At 44.6% G+C, this 16,743-nt stretch overlaps 1 protein-coding gene across 2 annotated transcripts in view; it reads right to left on the minus strand.

The window, feature by feature from the left end:
• Nucleotides 1-16,743, minus strand: part of CLNK (cytokine dependent hematopoietic cell linker) — a 246,907-nt gene that overhangs the window by 91,542 nt on the left and 138,622 nt on the right. For both annotated transcript variants that reach the window (XM_015138006.3, XM_015138007.3), the window contains exon 4: nucleotides 4,242-4,270. In XM_015138006.3, the coding sequence (XP_014993492.1) occupies nucleotides 4,242-4,270 (29 nt within the window). The remainder of the gene's footprint in view (nucleotides 1-4,241; nucleotides 4,271-16,743) is intronic.

Here is a 16,743-nt window from a genome sequence, read left to right on the forward strand (position 1 = left end):
TAAAAATAGAAGAAAACATTGTGAAATAAGGACATGAAGAAGGAAAGTATTTTTGTAAAATGGTAGAATGCCTTTGTGCTTAAGATAAGTCTTACCAGGAAAGAGTCAAAAAGTCACAAAACTTTAAACATTTAAAACTGTAAAAGTTCTGGTAACCTAAGGTTAATTTATTATTGAAGAAAATATATAGTTTAATCAAATAGCCTAAGCATAGAGATTCTAATGTCGACATGGGTTTACAGTGATGATCTAGGCCTTCTCATTCACTCACTACTCGTTCATTAACTCATCCAGAGAAATTTCCAGTCTTGCAAGCTCCCTTTATGGTATGTGTCCTACACAGGTGTACCCCTTTTATCTTTTATGTTGTATTTCTACTGTATTTTTTCTATGTTTAGATACACAAATTCTTACCATTGTGTTATAACTGCCTGCAATATTCAGCACAGTAACATCCTGTGCAGGATGTTTTGTTTGTAACCTACGTGCGATAGACCATGCTATATGGCCTAGGTATGTAGTAGGCTACACAATTTAGGTTTGTGTAAGTGCATTCTATGATGTGCACACAATGGTGAAATCACCTAATGATGTATTTTTCAGAATACGTCCCCATTAGTATGTGACACATGACCGTGTATGTGTATATATATATGTGTGTGTGTATGTATACATACACACACACACACATACACAAAAAAAGAGAGAGGAGAGAGAGAGACAGACTCAGTCATCTAGCTCTCTGGGCATTTCAGTTTATTCACTGAACAACAGTTCTTTGATCTGAAGATTATGAGCTAATAATTCGAAGCCACAAATAGTCCAAACTCACAGAAATAGCTACACAGGAAACCTTTAATGGGGGTTTGAGAACAGGCATAATGTTCTCACTAGGTGGCCCTTGGAAATTTACTTCTGTTCTCTAGTTCTTAATTTCCTCATATGCAAAATACAGTAATACAATCTCAGACTACCTGAATCCCCAGGACCTTTAAGTTTTGTTTTCCTTTTCCTTCTTTCTTTTTTTTAAATCTGTACCCAAAGCACAGATATGAATGTATCACAAATTGGTTGAATGAATGGATGGATGAGTGGGTGAATGGTGATAGGGAAGGCAGCTGCCTCCTGTCCCATTCCTTGAGTGCCCTTAGAAATTCAAATGAAATATGGAGACATTTGTTATCTAGAGAATTGAGGACAGCGTCTTGGTGGGAAGAGTCTGGATAGTTTTCTTCTCTCTCTTTTTAACCCTCAGCCAGCAATTCTAAAGAAGAATGGCCCAGAACTACTTGAATTGGAATCATCTTGTTAAAAGTAGGGATTCCCTGGCTTTACTATATGCCTGCCGAAGAGCTAAACCCCAACATGGGCTTGAAAATATTCACTTTTAACTGTTGTGAATTTTAACTGTTGTAATTGAATTTTGAAGACAATGTTAATCCTTGGGTTTACCCATCTTGGGATGATTTGAAATCCTGGCTTGTCCCAGAGATTCAACTGTCAATTTTTTTTATTTGTTTCTGTTCACGATTATTCCCAACACCCTGTGGAGAGAACCAGGAGGACGCCAGCATCCGCTCAATTAATACAGGCATCGCAGCATCTGGGAATAGCCAGCAGGGGGCATTAGATGCTCACATATGCTATACCTGCCTGTCTTCCCTCGTGTCCTAAAATCCTTATTAATTTTTCTTTTACAAGTAGGAAAAATCAACCTTGAAGACTGCTTTCCTTAGAAAGACTTAAAAGTAAGATTTTCCTGGACAAAATGAAATTTCTTGTCTTTTAAATCAAATCAGCCAATATCTATCTTCATCAATGTTTTTATTATACGTGGAGGCTTAAGACAGAAGGATCCACTTTCTAAACAGGGCCATCTTTTCCAGTTACATTCTTCATTTAGGGGAAGGAGAAAAACTCAGGAGTTTATTTTATGGAAAGCATTGCACTGTTCTCTGTGTATCAGCCTCTGAGAAGGTATTGACCTTGACAGACTGTCCCAGTTTGAATATATGTCTGTCTTCTCCAGGCTTGGAATAGTTTCCTAAAGAATATTTTCTGATAGATTGTTTTTAGCATACAAAAACATGTGCTACTGTAGAAAATTATAAGCCACAGATACGCAAAAAAGAAGGGAATAAAAATTACTATAATGTTACCATAGCAAGACAAATCATACAAGTATACAAATATTTGATTATAGTCAAGTCACTCATACACACACACAGACACACACATAATCACACACACCACCCATCATCGATTTATAGTTTATAAATATACAATCACTCTGTGTATCCTATTTTTCCCTGCTTTTTCACAAAATCACATGCTACCAACACATCCATGACAATGAATATGCTTCAACATCGTCATTTTAATGACTCCCTAGTATTTTCTCACATGAACGCCCTCTCCTGCTTTCAAATGATCCCATCGTCAAAAATCAGAAACAACTTGAAGTATCTGGGAACGTTATCAAACCACCGTGGTGCACAGTCTGTTTTGTAAATCGTCGTGCGTATCTTAATTAGATAAGGTCTGCTGTGCTTTAGTAGACATTTGTTGTGGTTCATAAGTATGCCTAGGCCAATTCATAAGTATGCATAGGTCTGCTGGGCTGTTATTTCTTTTCTTTTGTTTTTGAGACGGAGCCTTGCTCTGTCACCCAGAGCATCCAGGCTGGTGTGCAGTGGGGCAATCTCGGCTCACTGCAACCTCCACCGCTGGGGTTCAAGTGATTCTCCTGCCTCAGCCTCCCGAGTAGCTGGGACTACAGGTGCCCACCACCATGCCCAGCTAATGTTTGTATTTTTAGTAGAGATGGGGTTTCACCATATTGGCCAGGCTGGTCTCGAACTCCTGACCTTGTGGTCCGCCTGCCTTGGCCTCCCAAAGTGCTGTAATGACAGGCGTGAGCCACTGCGCCTGGTCTGGGCTATTATTTTGAACAGACTGGGAATGTCATGATTTGCTGCTAAGTGTTTCTGGTAAGGTGTAGGTTCGAGTGTGTATGAGCAGGCCTGGGCCACTTTATCTCAATGGACTTTTGTGGGGTTTCGATTTGTTTTGTTTTTCCTGCTGGTGTCTCTAGATTGTTGTTAAGAAATGGAGTGCCCATCTGTCCATTTCTGTCTGTCTTGAGCAAGATGGGAGGAAGAGGGTACAAGTAGGTGGAGCTGGCCGCTCTATTTTACCTGTGTGCTTTATGATTCACCAGTTGCCAAGCACATCAGACAAGCCACTTCATTCCCAGGTATGCCACCCCGTTACAATATTCTCTACCCTCCAGGATGCCAGTGCAGGATGGGAGGGGTGAGAGGTGCCTTTGATACTAAAGACCCCAACACAATTTGGTATTATCTACCTTGAGAGAACACAACCTTGGTGAGGCCTGACCAGGAAGTTGAATGAAAAAATTTTCTGTAGAGGGATTAAGGCTGGGTGCTCTCTGCCTGTGTGAACTCATATTTCCCGCTTTCACTTTTGCTTTTTGCCCAGTTCTCCTGGCTGCTGGGTGGGACATGCTGAGGGCTGGTTATGCACTCCAACATGCTGTATGATGAAACTTTCAAATGCCTTTGCCGAGTACATAACTCCTTAGGACTCCATCACTTCTTTGCGTGCTTCCTCTGGACAACGTCTCCGTTTTTCTGCCTCGTTCCAGTCATTCTATCTAGACACCAGCTTTCTAGGGAAGTTCTGTGGAACTTTCCCTGAAATAATAACCTTCCCCGATGAATAGTGCATGCTTTTACTTAAGCTTTAATGGGTTCCTGTTAAGTGCCTAGTACCAGAAAAGAGGCTATGAAGAGAGATACAGGAGAAGCATCAAAGATGGCTTTTGAACCATTCATTCTTTCCACCCATGTTTTGGGGTAACTAATTATATAGAATTTAGTTGAATGAATATTAGCGAGTTGCCATAAGACTGGCACTGAGCTAGACTTATACCCATTGCACAGATGAAGGAACTCAGGCTCAGAAAGATCTGTGCTCCATGCAAAGCTGCACAGCTAAGTAGAGAGCCAGGATTCCCATCCATCCAGCCAGTTTCCAAAGCTTGCGAGAGTCACAGATCAGGCTGTACCCTGGGGCAACTGGAAGGAATGGCAGTGGCTAATGTCACTTCGAATAGGCCATAGTTTTATTGAAATAAAAACAAAAAAGAATGGAAATAACAGCCCAACAGACTCATGCTGACATTCCCATCACTTAGGTGATAGAGAGCCCCGACTCACCTGTTGCACTATTGCAGTGAGGCCATGACCTAGGGAAGAAAAGAGAACCAAGTTAAGTGTCCATTGCTGCACTTCCACCGATCCCCTGCGTACGAACAGGCAGTCATCAAACATCATTGTACAAGTCAGCCTCTGAAGCTGCTTTACGTATGTACTATTACAGACCTGAAGTCACATATTATTCTATTATACACAGAAATAATGTACATATTTCTATTTTCTAGAAAACAACATGTTGAAGAAAATAAAAATGGACACTATGGGTTATATTTTAGTTATTCTCATGTACATAGCTATATACATACCTGAAGATGTATGCATGCATTTAAACACATATAGGCATTGTCAAATCAAGCTTAGCCCAAAGTTGCCTCCTTACATATTTTAAGTTCTGCCTAAAGATTTCTCTATACATCATGAACTATAAAAAGTGGAGGTGTAAACAGACAATAGCCTATCGTTGTGGCAATCACTGAGTTTTAGCCAGTCAAATGTAGCCAACTGTTGGAACTGTGTTCACATCAGGCAAATGCCGAACTGTAACCAATCTGGGTGTTTCTGTACCTCACTTCCATTTTCTATACATCATTTTCCTTTTTCTGTCCATAAACCTTCTTCCACCACATGGCTGCACTGGAGTCTCTGAGCCTCCTGTGGCTGGGAAGGCCACCCGATTCTCAAACCATTAGTTGGTCAATTAAGCTCCTTTAAATTTCATTCGGCTGAAGTTTTTCTTTTATCCGTATCAATATAAAAGAGCCCAGCATGGTGGCACACACCTGCAGTCCCAGTTCCTCAGGAGGCTGGGGTGGGAGGATCACTTGAGCCCAGGAGTTCACATCCAACCTGGGCAACATAGCAAGATCTCTTGAAAAAATAATAATATAAAAGAACGTGTAGGATTTTGATGTTACAAATATATTCTATATCTTCAAATGTTATTGAAAAACAAGGTGTTGATTATGTGCCTCAGTGGTTCTCAACCATTTTGGCATCAGGGACCAGTTTCCTGGAAGACGGTATTTCCAGAGACGGGGGTTGGGGATGGTTTCAGGATGAAGGGAAGAAATTGTTCTACCTCAGATCATCATGTATTAGTAGGATTCTCACAAGGAGTGTGAACCTAGATCCCTCCCAGGCGCAGTTCATGGAAGGGTTTGCGCTCCCATGAGAATGTAATGCCGCTGCTGATCTGATGGGAAGCGGAGCTCAGGCGATAATGCTCAGTCGTCCACTGCCCACCTACTACGGTGCGACCCAGGTCCTAACACACCACGGACCAGTACTGGTTTGGGACCCAGGGGTTGGGAACCCCTGATCTACATGATATTTTTAAGGGGCATTTAGGTTCTTGCTAGTCCTAACTTTGTAAAATGATGTTGCCATGTGTATTTAGCATTTAAACCTCATCTCTGAATCTTTCTTTTTTTTTTTTTTTGAGACATAGTCTCTATCGCCAGACTGGAGTGCAGTGGCATGATCTCACCTCCCGGGTTCAAGCAATTCTCCTGCCTCAGCCTCCTGAGTAGCTGGGACTACAGGTGTGTGCTACCAGGCCAGGCTAATTTTTGTATTTTTAGTAGAGACAGGGTTTCACGATGTTGGCCAGGATGGTCTCTATCTCTTGACCTTGTGATCCACCCACCTCGGCCTCCCACAGTGCTGGGATTACAGGCTTGAGCCACCATGCCCGGCTTGGATCTTTCTATAGAGAGATGTTATCAAGCACAATGAAGGGGTCAAATAACGTGAACACTCTCGGCCCCTTGTTGCATATTACTCAGAAGCTTTCTGGATGAGCTGCGCCGATTAATAATAATTTATATTGTTATGCATGGAATGTGAAGAGCTCATCTCACTGTGTCTCACCACCATTAAATCCATACCTTAAAACCACTTTGCCTACATGGCACTTGATTCCTCATTTTACCCATTTCATTTCCTTGATGACTAGTGAGATTGAATTTCTTTTTTCCCAAAAGGTTTTGGGCCATTTATGTGTCTTCTTTGGTAAGTTATCTGTACATGTCTTTGCCCATTTTTTTCTTTTCTTTTTTTTTTTTTTGAGACAGAGTGTCGCTCTGTTGCCCAGGCTGGAGTGCAATGACACAATCTTGGCTCACTGCAACCTCCACCTCCCACACTGGGCTAATTTTTTGTATTTTTAGTAGAGACGGGGTTTCAGCAGGTTGGCCTGGCTGGTCTCGAACTCCTGACCTCAGGTGATCTGCCCGCCTCGGCCTCCCAAAGTGCTGGGATTACAGGTGTGAGCCACTGCGCCTGGCCTCATTTTCTGACAAGGTCTTTGCACAGCCACAATCCAACCATTGGATGGGATCCTTTTGGAAACACTTTTTCCGTAGGTTTTGGGCTGTTCTGAAAAGCCCCGAGGCAGTGAAAGGCTCCTGAGGACGCTGCTTCCGTGAGCTGACTCGTTTGTGCCTTTAATAATCCCAGGCCTTTGCATTACACCTTTCCTCCAAGGCACTCAAAGTGCGTCACAGGAGCAATTAATTGAACATCGCAACACACGCCAGGTGTAAATATTTATGAGGTCTCTTCGGTGTCTGGGACGTTGGGCACAGAATAGTGAAGCAGTAAGACGTTTGTAACCAGGAGACCACGGCCTGTGACTTGCGTCTGACTTCAGCGTACCTTACTGCCTTCTGTTCACCATTTTACACCCCAAAATGAAATAACCTGTGGGCTCGCTCTTACCGCCTGAAATTTACAGAACAGGAAATGGGGTATTCAGAGGGCTCTACAACTTGCCCAATCCACAGAGCCTCTAAGACTGAGGGATTTGACACCAGCCTATCCGCCTCCCGGGGCCCTACTGTCTCCCTCACCCCAGGCCTATAGGAAACGGCAAGTCCTGCTTAGGAGGCACCGTGCAGCTGCGACCTCAGAGCCCTTGTGGTTAACAGTTGGCGCCCTTTCAGGCTGCCGGAGGTTCTGCAGAAATGAACAGTAAATCAGCCAGTGAGGAGCAAATCATTTATCGGAGGCCTGAGTGCTTTCTCTTGACACTTTAAACATATGGCCTCTTCTCTGGTATCTCGGTCTTTGATTAAGGCCTCAAAAGGCGCCCAGGACTTGCAACTCATGACACGGGACATGGAAATGATATGTTTTTGTGACTGTGTACAGGGAGCTTAATGTAAGCGTAAAAAGCCGTCCCGTTGATCGGAGGCAGAGCCTCCAGCGCAGGCGGCTGGAGCTCGGGAATTTCTAATAAAAGGCAAACTGTTTCTGAGATTCCAGAAGGAACTTTGACTTCTAAATCAGGGTTCTCGTTATCTTCCAACCCTGGCCTTACCTGGATTTTAGAATCAAAGACAAACTGGCGCTAAAAAGCATGTTGGAGAGAATGTCGTCCAGTTCGTTAGCTTTTTAAATGGGAGAACTGGGGTCTAGAGTGGCTACCGGATTGTTCCTAGTCTCAGACACTTGGAGGCAGGACTGAAGCCTTCTGACATCTAAAAAGAGTGGCACCAAACAGAAAATAAAATAACCTGTATTTGTAAGCACCTGTTTGGGCACTGAGATAGGTTCAACTCTGGCTGGTAGGCAGTTTTTTTTTTTATGGTCTGTTCAACCCATTTACATTCATTTTCACAATTTTTAGAATGTTCCTATCTACTTATTATTTTTAACATACAAAAAGCTGTACATAGTTAATGTGTACAACTAGATGACTTGATGAGTTTGGATGTAAGTATATACTTGTGAATGGATAAGTGTTACATGATACTGCTTTTATGATACCTCTAAAATAGTCAAACTCATAGAGGCAGAGTGGAAGCGTGGTTGCCAAGGGCTGGGCGGAGGAGAAAATGAGGAGATATTAGTCAAAGGGTACAAAGCTTTGGTTAGACAAGATAAATAAGTCCTCAAGATATACTGGACAGCATAGTGCCTACGCCTAACGGTACTATATCACATAATTGCATTTTTGCTAAGGGAGTAAATCTTATATTAATTGTTCTTGACATGCACACACTTAATCATAACAATAAGTAAAGAGGGTGGGAGGAAACTTTGGGAGGTGATGGGTAAGTTTAAGGCATAGACTTAGGCTGTTAGGCATTTCCAGCTCCACTTTGCAGATTGCAACTAAGACGAGTTCAGCAACGTGCCTGAAGTGGCACAAGCAATCGGCAGGGCTGGGATTTGTCCGACTCCCTCCAAATCCCTTCTTATTTACAAGCCTATGGCAGCAACGTAGACCGCAGAGTTCTCTTGTCTGGGAGCTTCCTCCCAATTGTCAAAGCTGTCTGAAAGTGGCTTATCTGATCCACTCTGCCTCTCAGTGGGGCTCCAGAGTAATGGTGCTCATTCATATGTCACATCCTCCGGGATTATGCACCCTGGGGCTCTCCGTGCGTCAGTGCAAGCCAAGTGAATTAGCAGAGGAAGCATCAGCCAAACAGGGAATGGTGTTGTTATTCCAGCTGAGCCTGCTGCTGTGAGCCAGAGAGCTGCAGAAACAAAGCGGGGAGGGAAAAGAGGAAGGCTGGGACCAGGCGCTTAGGGTCTGGGAGGGAGGGGATCAGGGGAGGTGGCCCGAACGCCATAGTTTTGTCTACATGGATTGTGGACATTGTCTTGACACAAGCAACGGATGAGCTATCTGAAAGGACTCCTGTGTTAACACTCTGCAACTTGACAGCCCAGGGTGATTAATGAAAGGAACTGCTAGCAAACTTCATGGAGATTTGATGTACTCTATCTGTGCTCAGGCAAGGCCCATGTGTTAGCAAGCTGCCTTTTGCCAGGGAATTACAAGGATGCACCCCGGCTGCCTTTTGTCAACAGCATCCGTAACACGGCCACGTGCAAGCGGGCCACAGCTGGATGGTGTTATAAGTTGGCATCCACCCTTCTGCCTTCCCTATCTCTGTTCCCCTCCACAGCTGGGCCTAAAGAAAGCAATTTTTCCTTCCTCTCTATTTCCGGTGTGTGTAAGCAGGTGTCAACCCTGTCACAAGAAAGTGTGTGGCACAGGAAATGAACAAGGCTGACCTTTCGAGGTCTGTGTTTTTTAATATTTAAAGCTCATTACAAATACAGATTTTAAATTCTGGATTATTTTTAATTTGTAATACTTTTAAATAATTTAATACTTCTCATAATTTTTAATTTTTAAAGGCTACTAAAGTAAACTCCTTCTCCTCTTCCACTTTTTTCTCTCCTGCTGCCCAGCAGAACTGGCTGTGATGAAGTAGACAGGGCGTGCTTGCCTTCTGCTTATCCATGGGAACAGAGTTCGGATGGTGTGTTATTCCAGTCCCATAGAGAGGGATTTGGTTCTGTCTCCAGGGTCAAGCTCCTGGCATGGAGATGAATGTTTCTTTGCCTCCTCGAGTGTGGTATGCAGTCCTTTGGGTCTCCCCAGGCACCGACTACTAGTCCAGAATTCAGCAGCAAAACCCTTGGGAAATGATAAGGGTGATTTCACACTGCCAGCCTTCTCTGTCTCTCCCAAACCTCTGAAATCAACTGGTTCAGCTCCACATCTCATTTTAAGTTCGTCGCCTGAAATTAGAAAGCGACTCTAGAATAAGACTTTCTAATTTTTGAAAGACAATTTGTACTTCTAAGAGTTACTCATTTTAAATATAATCTAGATAAAAACAAGGAAGGATGGAAAGTTTCTGCATTCATCACCTTCTTCCCTCTAGTTGAATGTCTGCACTGCATCTGGAACCGGGCACTGTAGAAAGATGATTTCACTCAAACCTCATAGCAGTTCTTGGTAGAAAGCATCTTTATCTCAATTTTAGGGCCATTGTAAAATATCACTAGTGCCAAAAGGGACATTCAACACCATAAATGAACCCTTTAATTTTGCAGCTGGATTAGCTGAGGTTAGCCCCCTTGGGAGTCCCACCGAGCCTGTCTGATGATACATCTCTCCCCTTTGTCTCCACCACTCAAAGGTGGAGCGTTTGCATCATGGAGCTGTGGGGACTATGGTTTGGAAATGCAGTGTGCTCAGAGAGTAGGGAATCTGGAGGGATGAATGAGCAAAGCCTCATCCTAGAGGTCGTGTGGAGGTTTGCAAGAGTGAAGAATGCTTAGAACTGTGTCTCACAGAGGTAACATAGGAACACACAGCATTGATTTGAGAGAGAAGGAGTGGACTCTATAATATTTCAGGGAATAGGTAGTGATGGCCTGGACAGACTGTTTTTCTTGTTTCCCATGTGGCCACCGATGCCCTCTTCTCCTTACCTGGGCACATTCCTGGTACCTATGTAATGGAACTCACACTGACATAACTAGAACAGAATGCAACTGGAATTCTCAGACTGCCTACCCTGAACCTCTGGCTTCTAAAAGGGAGGCCTGCTGCCTAATACGGTGCCTGGAGCATGTGCACACCAACATGGTGCTGACTGGGTAAGAGTGAGTGAATGCATAAGTGAATGAATGCCACAGGCGCATGTAGAGGGAAGCATAGAAAAGAGGGCATCCCAAAGCGAGATGGGCCAAAGATACACTGCAGATCATGTCTGGGTCTATAGGCTGACCTGTCCTATCCCGACAAGGCCAGATGGAGTGCCTAGAATGTAGTAGGAACCTATTCCATGTGTGTGCACAAGTGCCACTTAAATTCCCCTGGAATCGCTTGTACATTTTCAAGATTAGAGATTGGAGAGCCCCTCTCAATCCAGATGAAATTCACCCCGAGATGGAATCAGGCCAAGGCTCATTTTAAATAAGTGAATCCATGGGTTCATTCTTTCTAGAAGGCATTCCTGATTGGTTTCAAGAATTCTCCTCTTACCTATTTTATTTTTATAAGAAATATTTGGGGCATTCAATTCCCTGAAGGGGACCTGGGGAAAACGCTGGAAGTGTTTGGTGCCGCTCAGAACTCTCATCAAGCTCATGCCCCCAAGACCCTCCTGGCTGAGTGAGGCTCCCACCTCCTCAGAACCTGCCCTGCCAGGGCCTGTCTGGTCTCCTCCCTCCTCTGAGACACTGTGGCACTTCTTGCTCGAATCATGCATTTAGTAAATCTAGAAGATGACATTTAATTATTAGTTTATTATTTAAATCTCATATTGTAAAACTTTACTTGTGTTTTTTTCCTTTCCTCAATTTTACTTTAAGTTCTTTGAGGGCAGAAAACATGTCTGTATAAGCTATAGTCCTGTGCCTATAAGCTATAATGCTCCCAACGCATATTAAAAAATGAAAACAGGGCCGGGCGCGGTGGCTCAAGCCTCTAATCCCAGCACTTTGGGAGGCCGAGACGGGTGGATCACGAGGTCAGGAGATCGAGACCATCCTGGCTAACATGGTGAAAACCCGTCTCTACTAAAAAATACAAAAAACTAGGCGGGCGAGGTGGCGGGCACCTGTAGTCCCAGCTACTCGGGAGGCTGAGGCAGGAGAATGGTGTGAACCAGGGAGGCGGAGCTTGCAGTGAGCTGAGATCCGGCCACTGCACTCCAGCCTGGGCGACAGAGCGAGACTCCGTCTCAAAAAAAAAAAAAAAAAAAAAAAAAAAGAAAACAAAAATATTTGACATTCTGATGGGTTGTGCAGCAGACAAGTAGAGTAGCAGGATGATTTGCCAGACCTGTTATAGCTCAGACATTCCTCTAGTGGGCAGAGCAGCTCCTGAAATCCCTTCATCCACTCTCTGAGCCTCCCCCACTTCCCCACTTGGTCTCTGTCTTCTTCCTCCTTTCTCTATCCTTCTTTCCCTATTAAAGTTTCTTTTTCACGTCTGTTTAAGTATCTAGTAAGTGCCAGGCATTATAGGAGGCTCTCGGTATACTACAGATCAACAGCGTCCTAGGGTTATCCATAACATAAGACCCTAGGGTTCTGCCTTGATTCTCCCTTCTTCCTCCTCCCCCGTCAGCCAATGTTTCTTGAGCATCTACTCTGTTGTTTATTTATTTATTTGTTTGTTAGTTTCTTTTGAGGTGGAGTCTCACTCTATCGCCCAGGTTGGAATGCAGTGATGTGATCTCAGCTCACTGTAACCCCTGCCTCCCAGGTTCAAGGGATTCTCCTGCCTCAGCCTCCCTGGTAGCTTGGATTACAGGCACCCACTACCATGCCTGGCTAATTTTTGTATTTTTAGTAGAGATCAGGTTTCGCCATGTTGGCCAGGCTGGTCTGGAACTCCTGACCCCAAATGGTCTGCCCATCTTAGCCTCCCAAAGTGTTGGGATTACAGATGTGAGCCACAGCGCCCAGCCTGAGCCTCTACTATGTAGGAGACCTTTGGGGACAATTTCCAGAAAGCCAGTGGAGCACCACATTTTCTTCTCTGCATCCTCTGTGAAAGAACCTAGGACCTGTCCCAAAGCTCTCTGCTTGTGACACCTTTCAGGGCGGCACTCTGCCTTCTACATGGTGAGGTGGGCCACAGTGAGAAGTGTGACCCTTATGGCTCTCTCGGTGCTCCAGAGGCTCAGGGCAGGCGGGGCAGACCAGAGCAGCCAGGAGAGCGGGCAGCGGTTGTGGCCAGCAGGCTCCTGGGCTTGCCTGGCTGAAGGGGCCCAGTAGAGGGCCTCCTAGTTCACCGAATAGAAGAGGACTCCAGGTGGGGCGCGGCGGCTCATGCCTGTAATCCCAGCTCTTTGGGAGGCTGAGGTGGGTGGATCACTTGAGGCCAGGAGTGCGAGATCAGCCTGGCTAATATGGTGAAACCCCGTCTCTACCAAAAATACAAAACTTGCTGGGCGTGGTGGCGGGCGCCTGTAATCCCAGCTACTCAGGAGGCCGAGGCACAAGAATCACTTGAACCCGGGAGGTGGAGGTTGCAGTGAGCTGAGATAGCGCCACTGCACTCCAGCCTGGGTGATAGCATGAGACTCAGTCTCAAAAAACAAAAGAAAACACAACAAAAAACCCAGAAAAACAAAAAGAGGACTCCAGTCTCCAAAGGATGACGACTGGGCCTCATGGGCCCTGAGAAATTACGGCTGCCTGCACTTTGCCCCCCTGGATCTAACTATTGCTGCGGGTGCTAGTGGCAGAAAGGAAGAACTCCATAGCCGATGAGGTGACGAATGGGAAGGGTCTGAATGTGGATAGTGTGGTGACACTGTCCTAGCAGCGCTGCCAAGAGTAAAGGAAGGAAAGGAGACTAGTGCTTGGAAAGTGAAGACATGGATTAGAACCTTGGTGGCGCTGCTCACTAGAGAGAGGACTTGGCAAGCCCTTCAGCTCCCTGGTTGATCCTGTGTACCTCCTGTTCCCTAGGGCCTGCGTCTGTGTCTGCCATGGTGCATGGCACGGGCTTATGATCTGTTATGTATGTACTTTATAGTTCCACACCCATTCTTCTGCTTCCCACCAGATACTGAGCATGCTGGTGTCAGGGACTATGTCTCATTCATCTTTGATTTTTCCAGTGCCCAACAAAGAGAACTGAAGGAGGTTAATGGAAGGAGTCAGACATTTCCCCAGTGGGGAAACAGCTCCTGCATCCACCATTTTTCCAATCTCCCTCCACCCTCTGCCTCCCATCTTCCTCCCTCCACCCCACTCACTGTCACTCAGTGAGTAGGGGCAGAGCGGAATTCAAGCCCAGGGGCCTCTCAGGCCACTTGGAAGCTTACACTCCTGGTAAACATGCTTCCATTCGAGGTTCTCTAACTTGAGCAAACACTGGCACCCCCAGGGAGGGCTTATTTCAACACGGGTGCCTGGGCTCCAACACTTGCCCTTCTGGTGCAGTAGGCCAGAGTCTGGGAATCAGCAATGCTAAGTTCCCAGATGATGCTGAAGCTGCTGGTCCCAGGCCCACGCTCTAGGAACCGCAGCTACCAGGCCTCCCTGATGTAAATGTGGCTGTGCTTTCCAGAAGGGCTGGGCACATGCCCCTTCCTCATGGTGGGGAGACTTGACAGGAGCAGATTAGTGACTCATCAGAATAGAAATCTACATTCATATGTATATGCTGACATATACATATAAATAAGAATATACATATACATATATATACATATACATAAGAAAGTTTTGATCACTTAGAACCCAGAGCTGGGCACGGTGGGTGGCCCACACCTGTAATCCCAGCATTTTGGGGGGCCAAGGTAGGCAGATCACCTGAGGTTGGGAGTTCAAGACTAGCCTGACCAACTTGGAGAAACCCATCTCTACTAAAAATACAAAATTAGCTGGACGTGTTGGCACACGCCTGTAATCCCAGCTACTTGGGGGGCTGAGGCAGGAGAATCGTTTGAACCTGGGAGGTGGAGGTTGCGGTGAGCTGAGATTGTGCCATTGCATTCCAGCCTGGGCAACAAGAGTGAAACTATCTCAAAACCAAACCAAACCAAACCAAACCAAACCAAAAAAATCCCAGAAATGCCACTTGACTTGAAGCTAGACTCTGAATTCAAATCCAACTGGTACCCCTTTCCACTGGGACTGTGACAAAAACATATAACCTCCCTCAGACTATTTTTCCCTATCGTAAATGGGAATATGAATGCCTACTTCAGAGGATTATGGTGCACATTGGATGCCAAGGTTCTGGCGCACATCGGGTGCTCAGTTATTGAGTGGAGTTTGGATTTAATTGAGAAACATCAGTTGGTGTTTTTCTTTCACTATGGACATGAGGAAACAGTACAAAATAAAAGTGGGTATTGGGGATTTAGTGAGATGCTATAAAACACATTCATTTCAATATTGTAGACAGATCATGGATAATGAATGTGGATGTGATATGTATTTTTCTTGGAGATCCTCCCAGGCCGTATCATCCAAGTGGGGTCCAGCACTCAACTTGGTGTTTTGCTTTGTTTATTACCAGGAGATCAAGGCACTTTTGAACTTGGGGTGGTTGGGCTGTAGGGGCCTGCAGGAGAGTTAACTCCCACACTCAACCTAGCATGAGGGCAGTGATGGGGAGCACCAGGGTTGTTGATATTAGTAATAATTACAGCTGCCATTTACCATCTCACAACTAGCCACTGAGCCTCGAGGGAAGTTATTCACCCTCTCTGGGCTGTTACAGGAAACTAATAAGAGTGTAATTGTTGGGATCCAGGAAGGGTTACCTATTAGCTCTTAGAACAGCACCTAGCACACAGTGACCACTCAGTGACTATTAGCCCACGTTATTTAATGAGAACCTACTCTATTCCCAGCACACCTCAGAGGTCATCCATTTATTCTGTGGACACAGGAAGGCTCAAGAGATTCAATAATGAACAACAGAGTCTACTTTTTCAAATACCATTTCTTTTTTTTTTTTCTTTTTGAGATGGAGTTTTACTCTTGTTGCCCAGGCTGGAGTGCAATGGCTTGATCTTGACTCACCGCAACCTCCGCCTACCGGGTTCAAGTGATTCTCCTGCCTCAGCCTCCCAAGTAGCTCAGATTACAGGCATGCACTACCACGCCCGGCTAATTTTGTATTTTTAGTAGAGATGGGGTTTCTTCATGTTGGTCAGTGGTCTCGAACTCCCAACCTCAGATGATCCGCCTGCCTTGGCCTCCCAGAGTGCTGGGATTACAGGCATGAGCCACCACGCTCGGCTTCAGATATCACTTCTAAAACACAGGATGTGTCGGAATGGAAAAAGAGGCTTGTCTGAGGCCACACAGCTAATAAGTAGGTCAGCTGAGATAGAAATCCCGATCCAATGGACTCATTCTACACTGCAATGCTGCCCATAAGTAGCTTCTTCCTTACCTTCTCATCAAATATTGATAATTATAATTTTTACCAAGGAAGATGGTAGATACAAATTTGTAGTTTTCAGACATTTTTAGTTGATTTATATATCTCAAATAGTAGTTTATATTCATATAATGCATTCATTATAAAATATGCAGTGGTATAGAGATTTGTATGTCTATAGATTTTTTTAATTTAGGTTTATAAATAGTTTAGAACAGGTTGCAAAAACATCATCTGTTGCTCTTTTTAATATATCTTGAGCATGCTATGACACATTTTGAAATAATTTGCTTCAGAAAAAAGCACTGCTCTTCTCTCTCTGTCTTTTTTCCTCCAAATGTAACTGTAAATATTACTTTGATGTATGTAATTGCTTCATCCCTCTCCATTTGAAGGAGGGCTTCTAAACCTTCCATCTCCCATCTCTTGCTATTGTCAAGAAATAAGGAAAACGGACTTAAAATGCATTATTCAAATGTATTTAATGTAAACATTGAAGAAGTCTGAGAACAGGCACAAATTTCCCTCTACTCAAAGTGGTTTTGCAAAACACCTCAAGTATTCTATCATCTTACCAGCATTCATTTACTCTGCTTAGGAGAACTATTTATTCCAGAACGTTTTAGAATTTCAAGACTGCTTATAGTGTCTGGCACATAGTAGGGAATGAAGGATGTTTGTTGGATGGACTTGAATTGGGATATGAGGATTGATATAACTTGTAAGGACCCTTGGGTACCTCTAGGAACAGAAGCCACCCACAGGAATGCTTGGCCAGGGAGTCCCACCTGAGCATCAGAGAGACAGTTCTGCACATGAGGATGTGGCCCAGGT

Source organism: Macaca mulatta, chromosome 5 (assembly GCF_049350105.2).
Source record: "Macaca mulatta isolate MMU2019108-1 chromosome 5, T2T-MMU8v2.0, whole genome shotgun sequence".
Taxonomy (NCBI): domain Eukaryota; kingdom Metazoa; phylum Chordata; class Mammalia; order Primates; family Cercopithecidae; genus Macaca; species Macaca mulatta.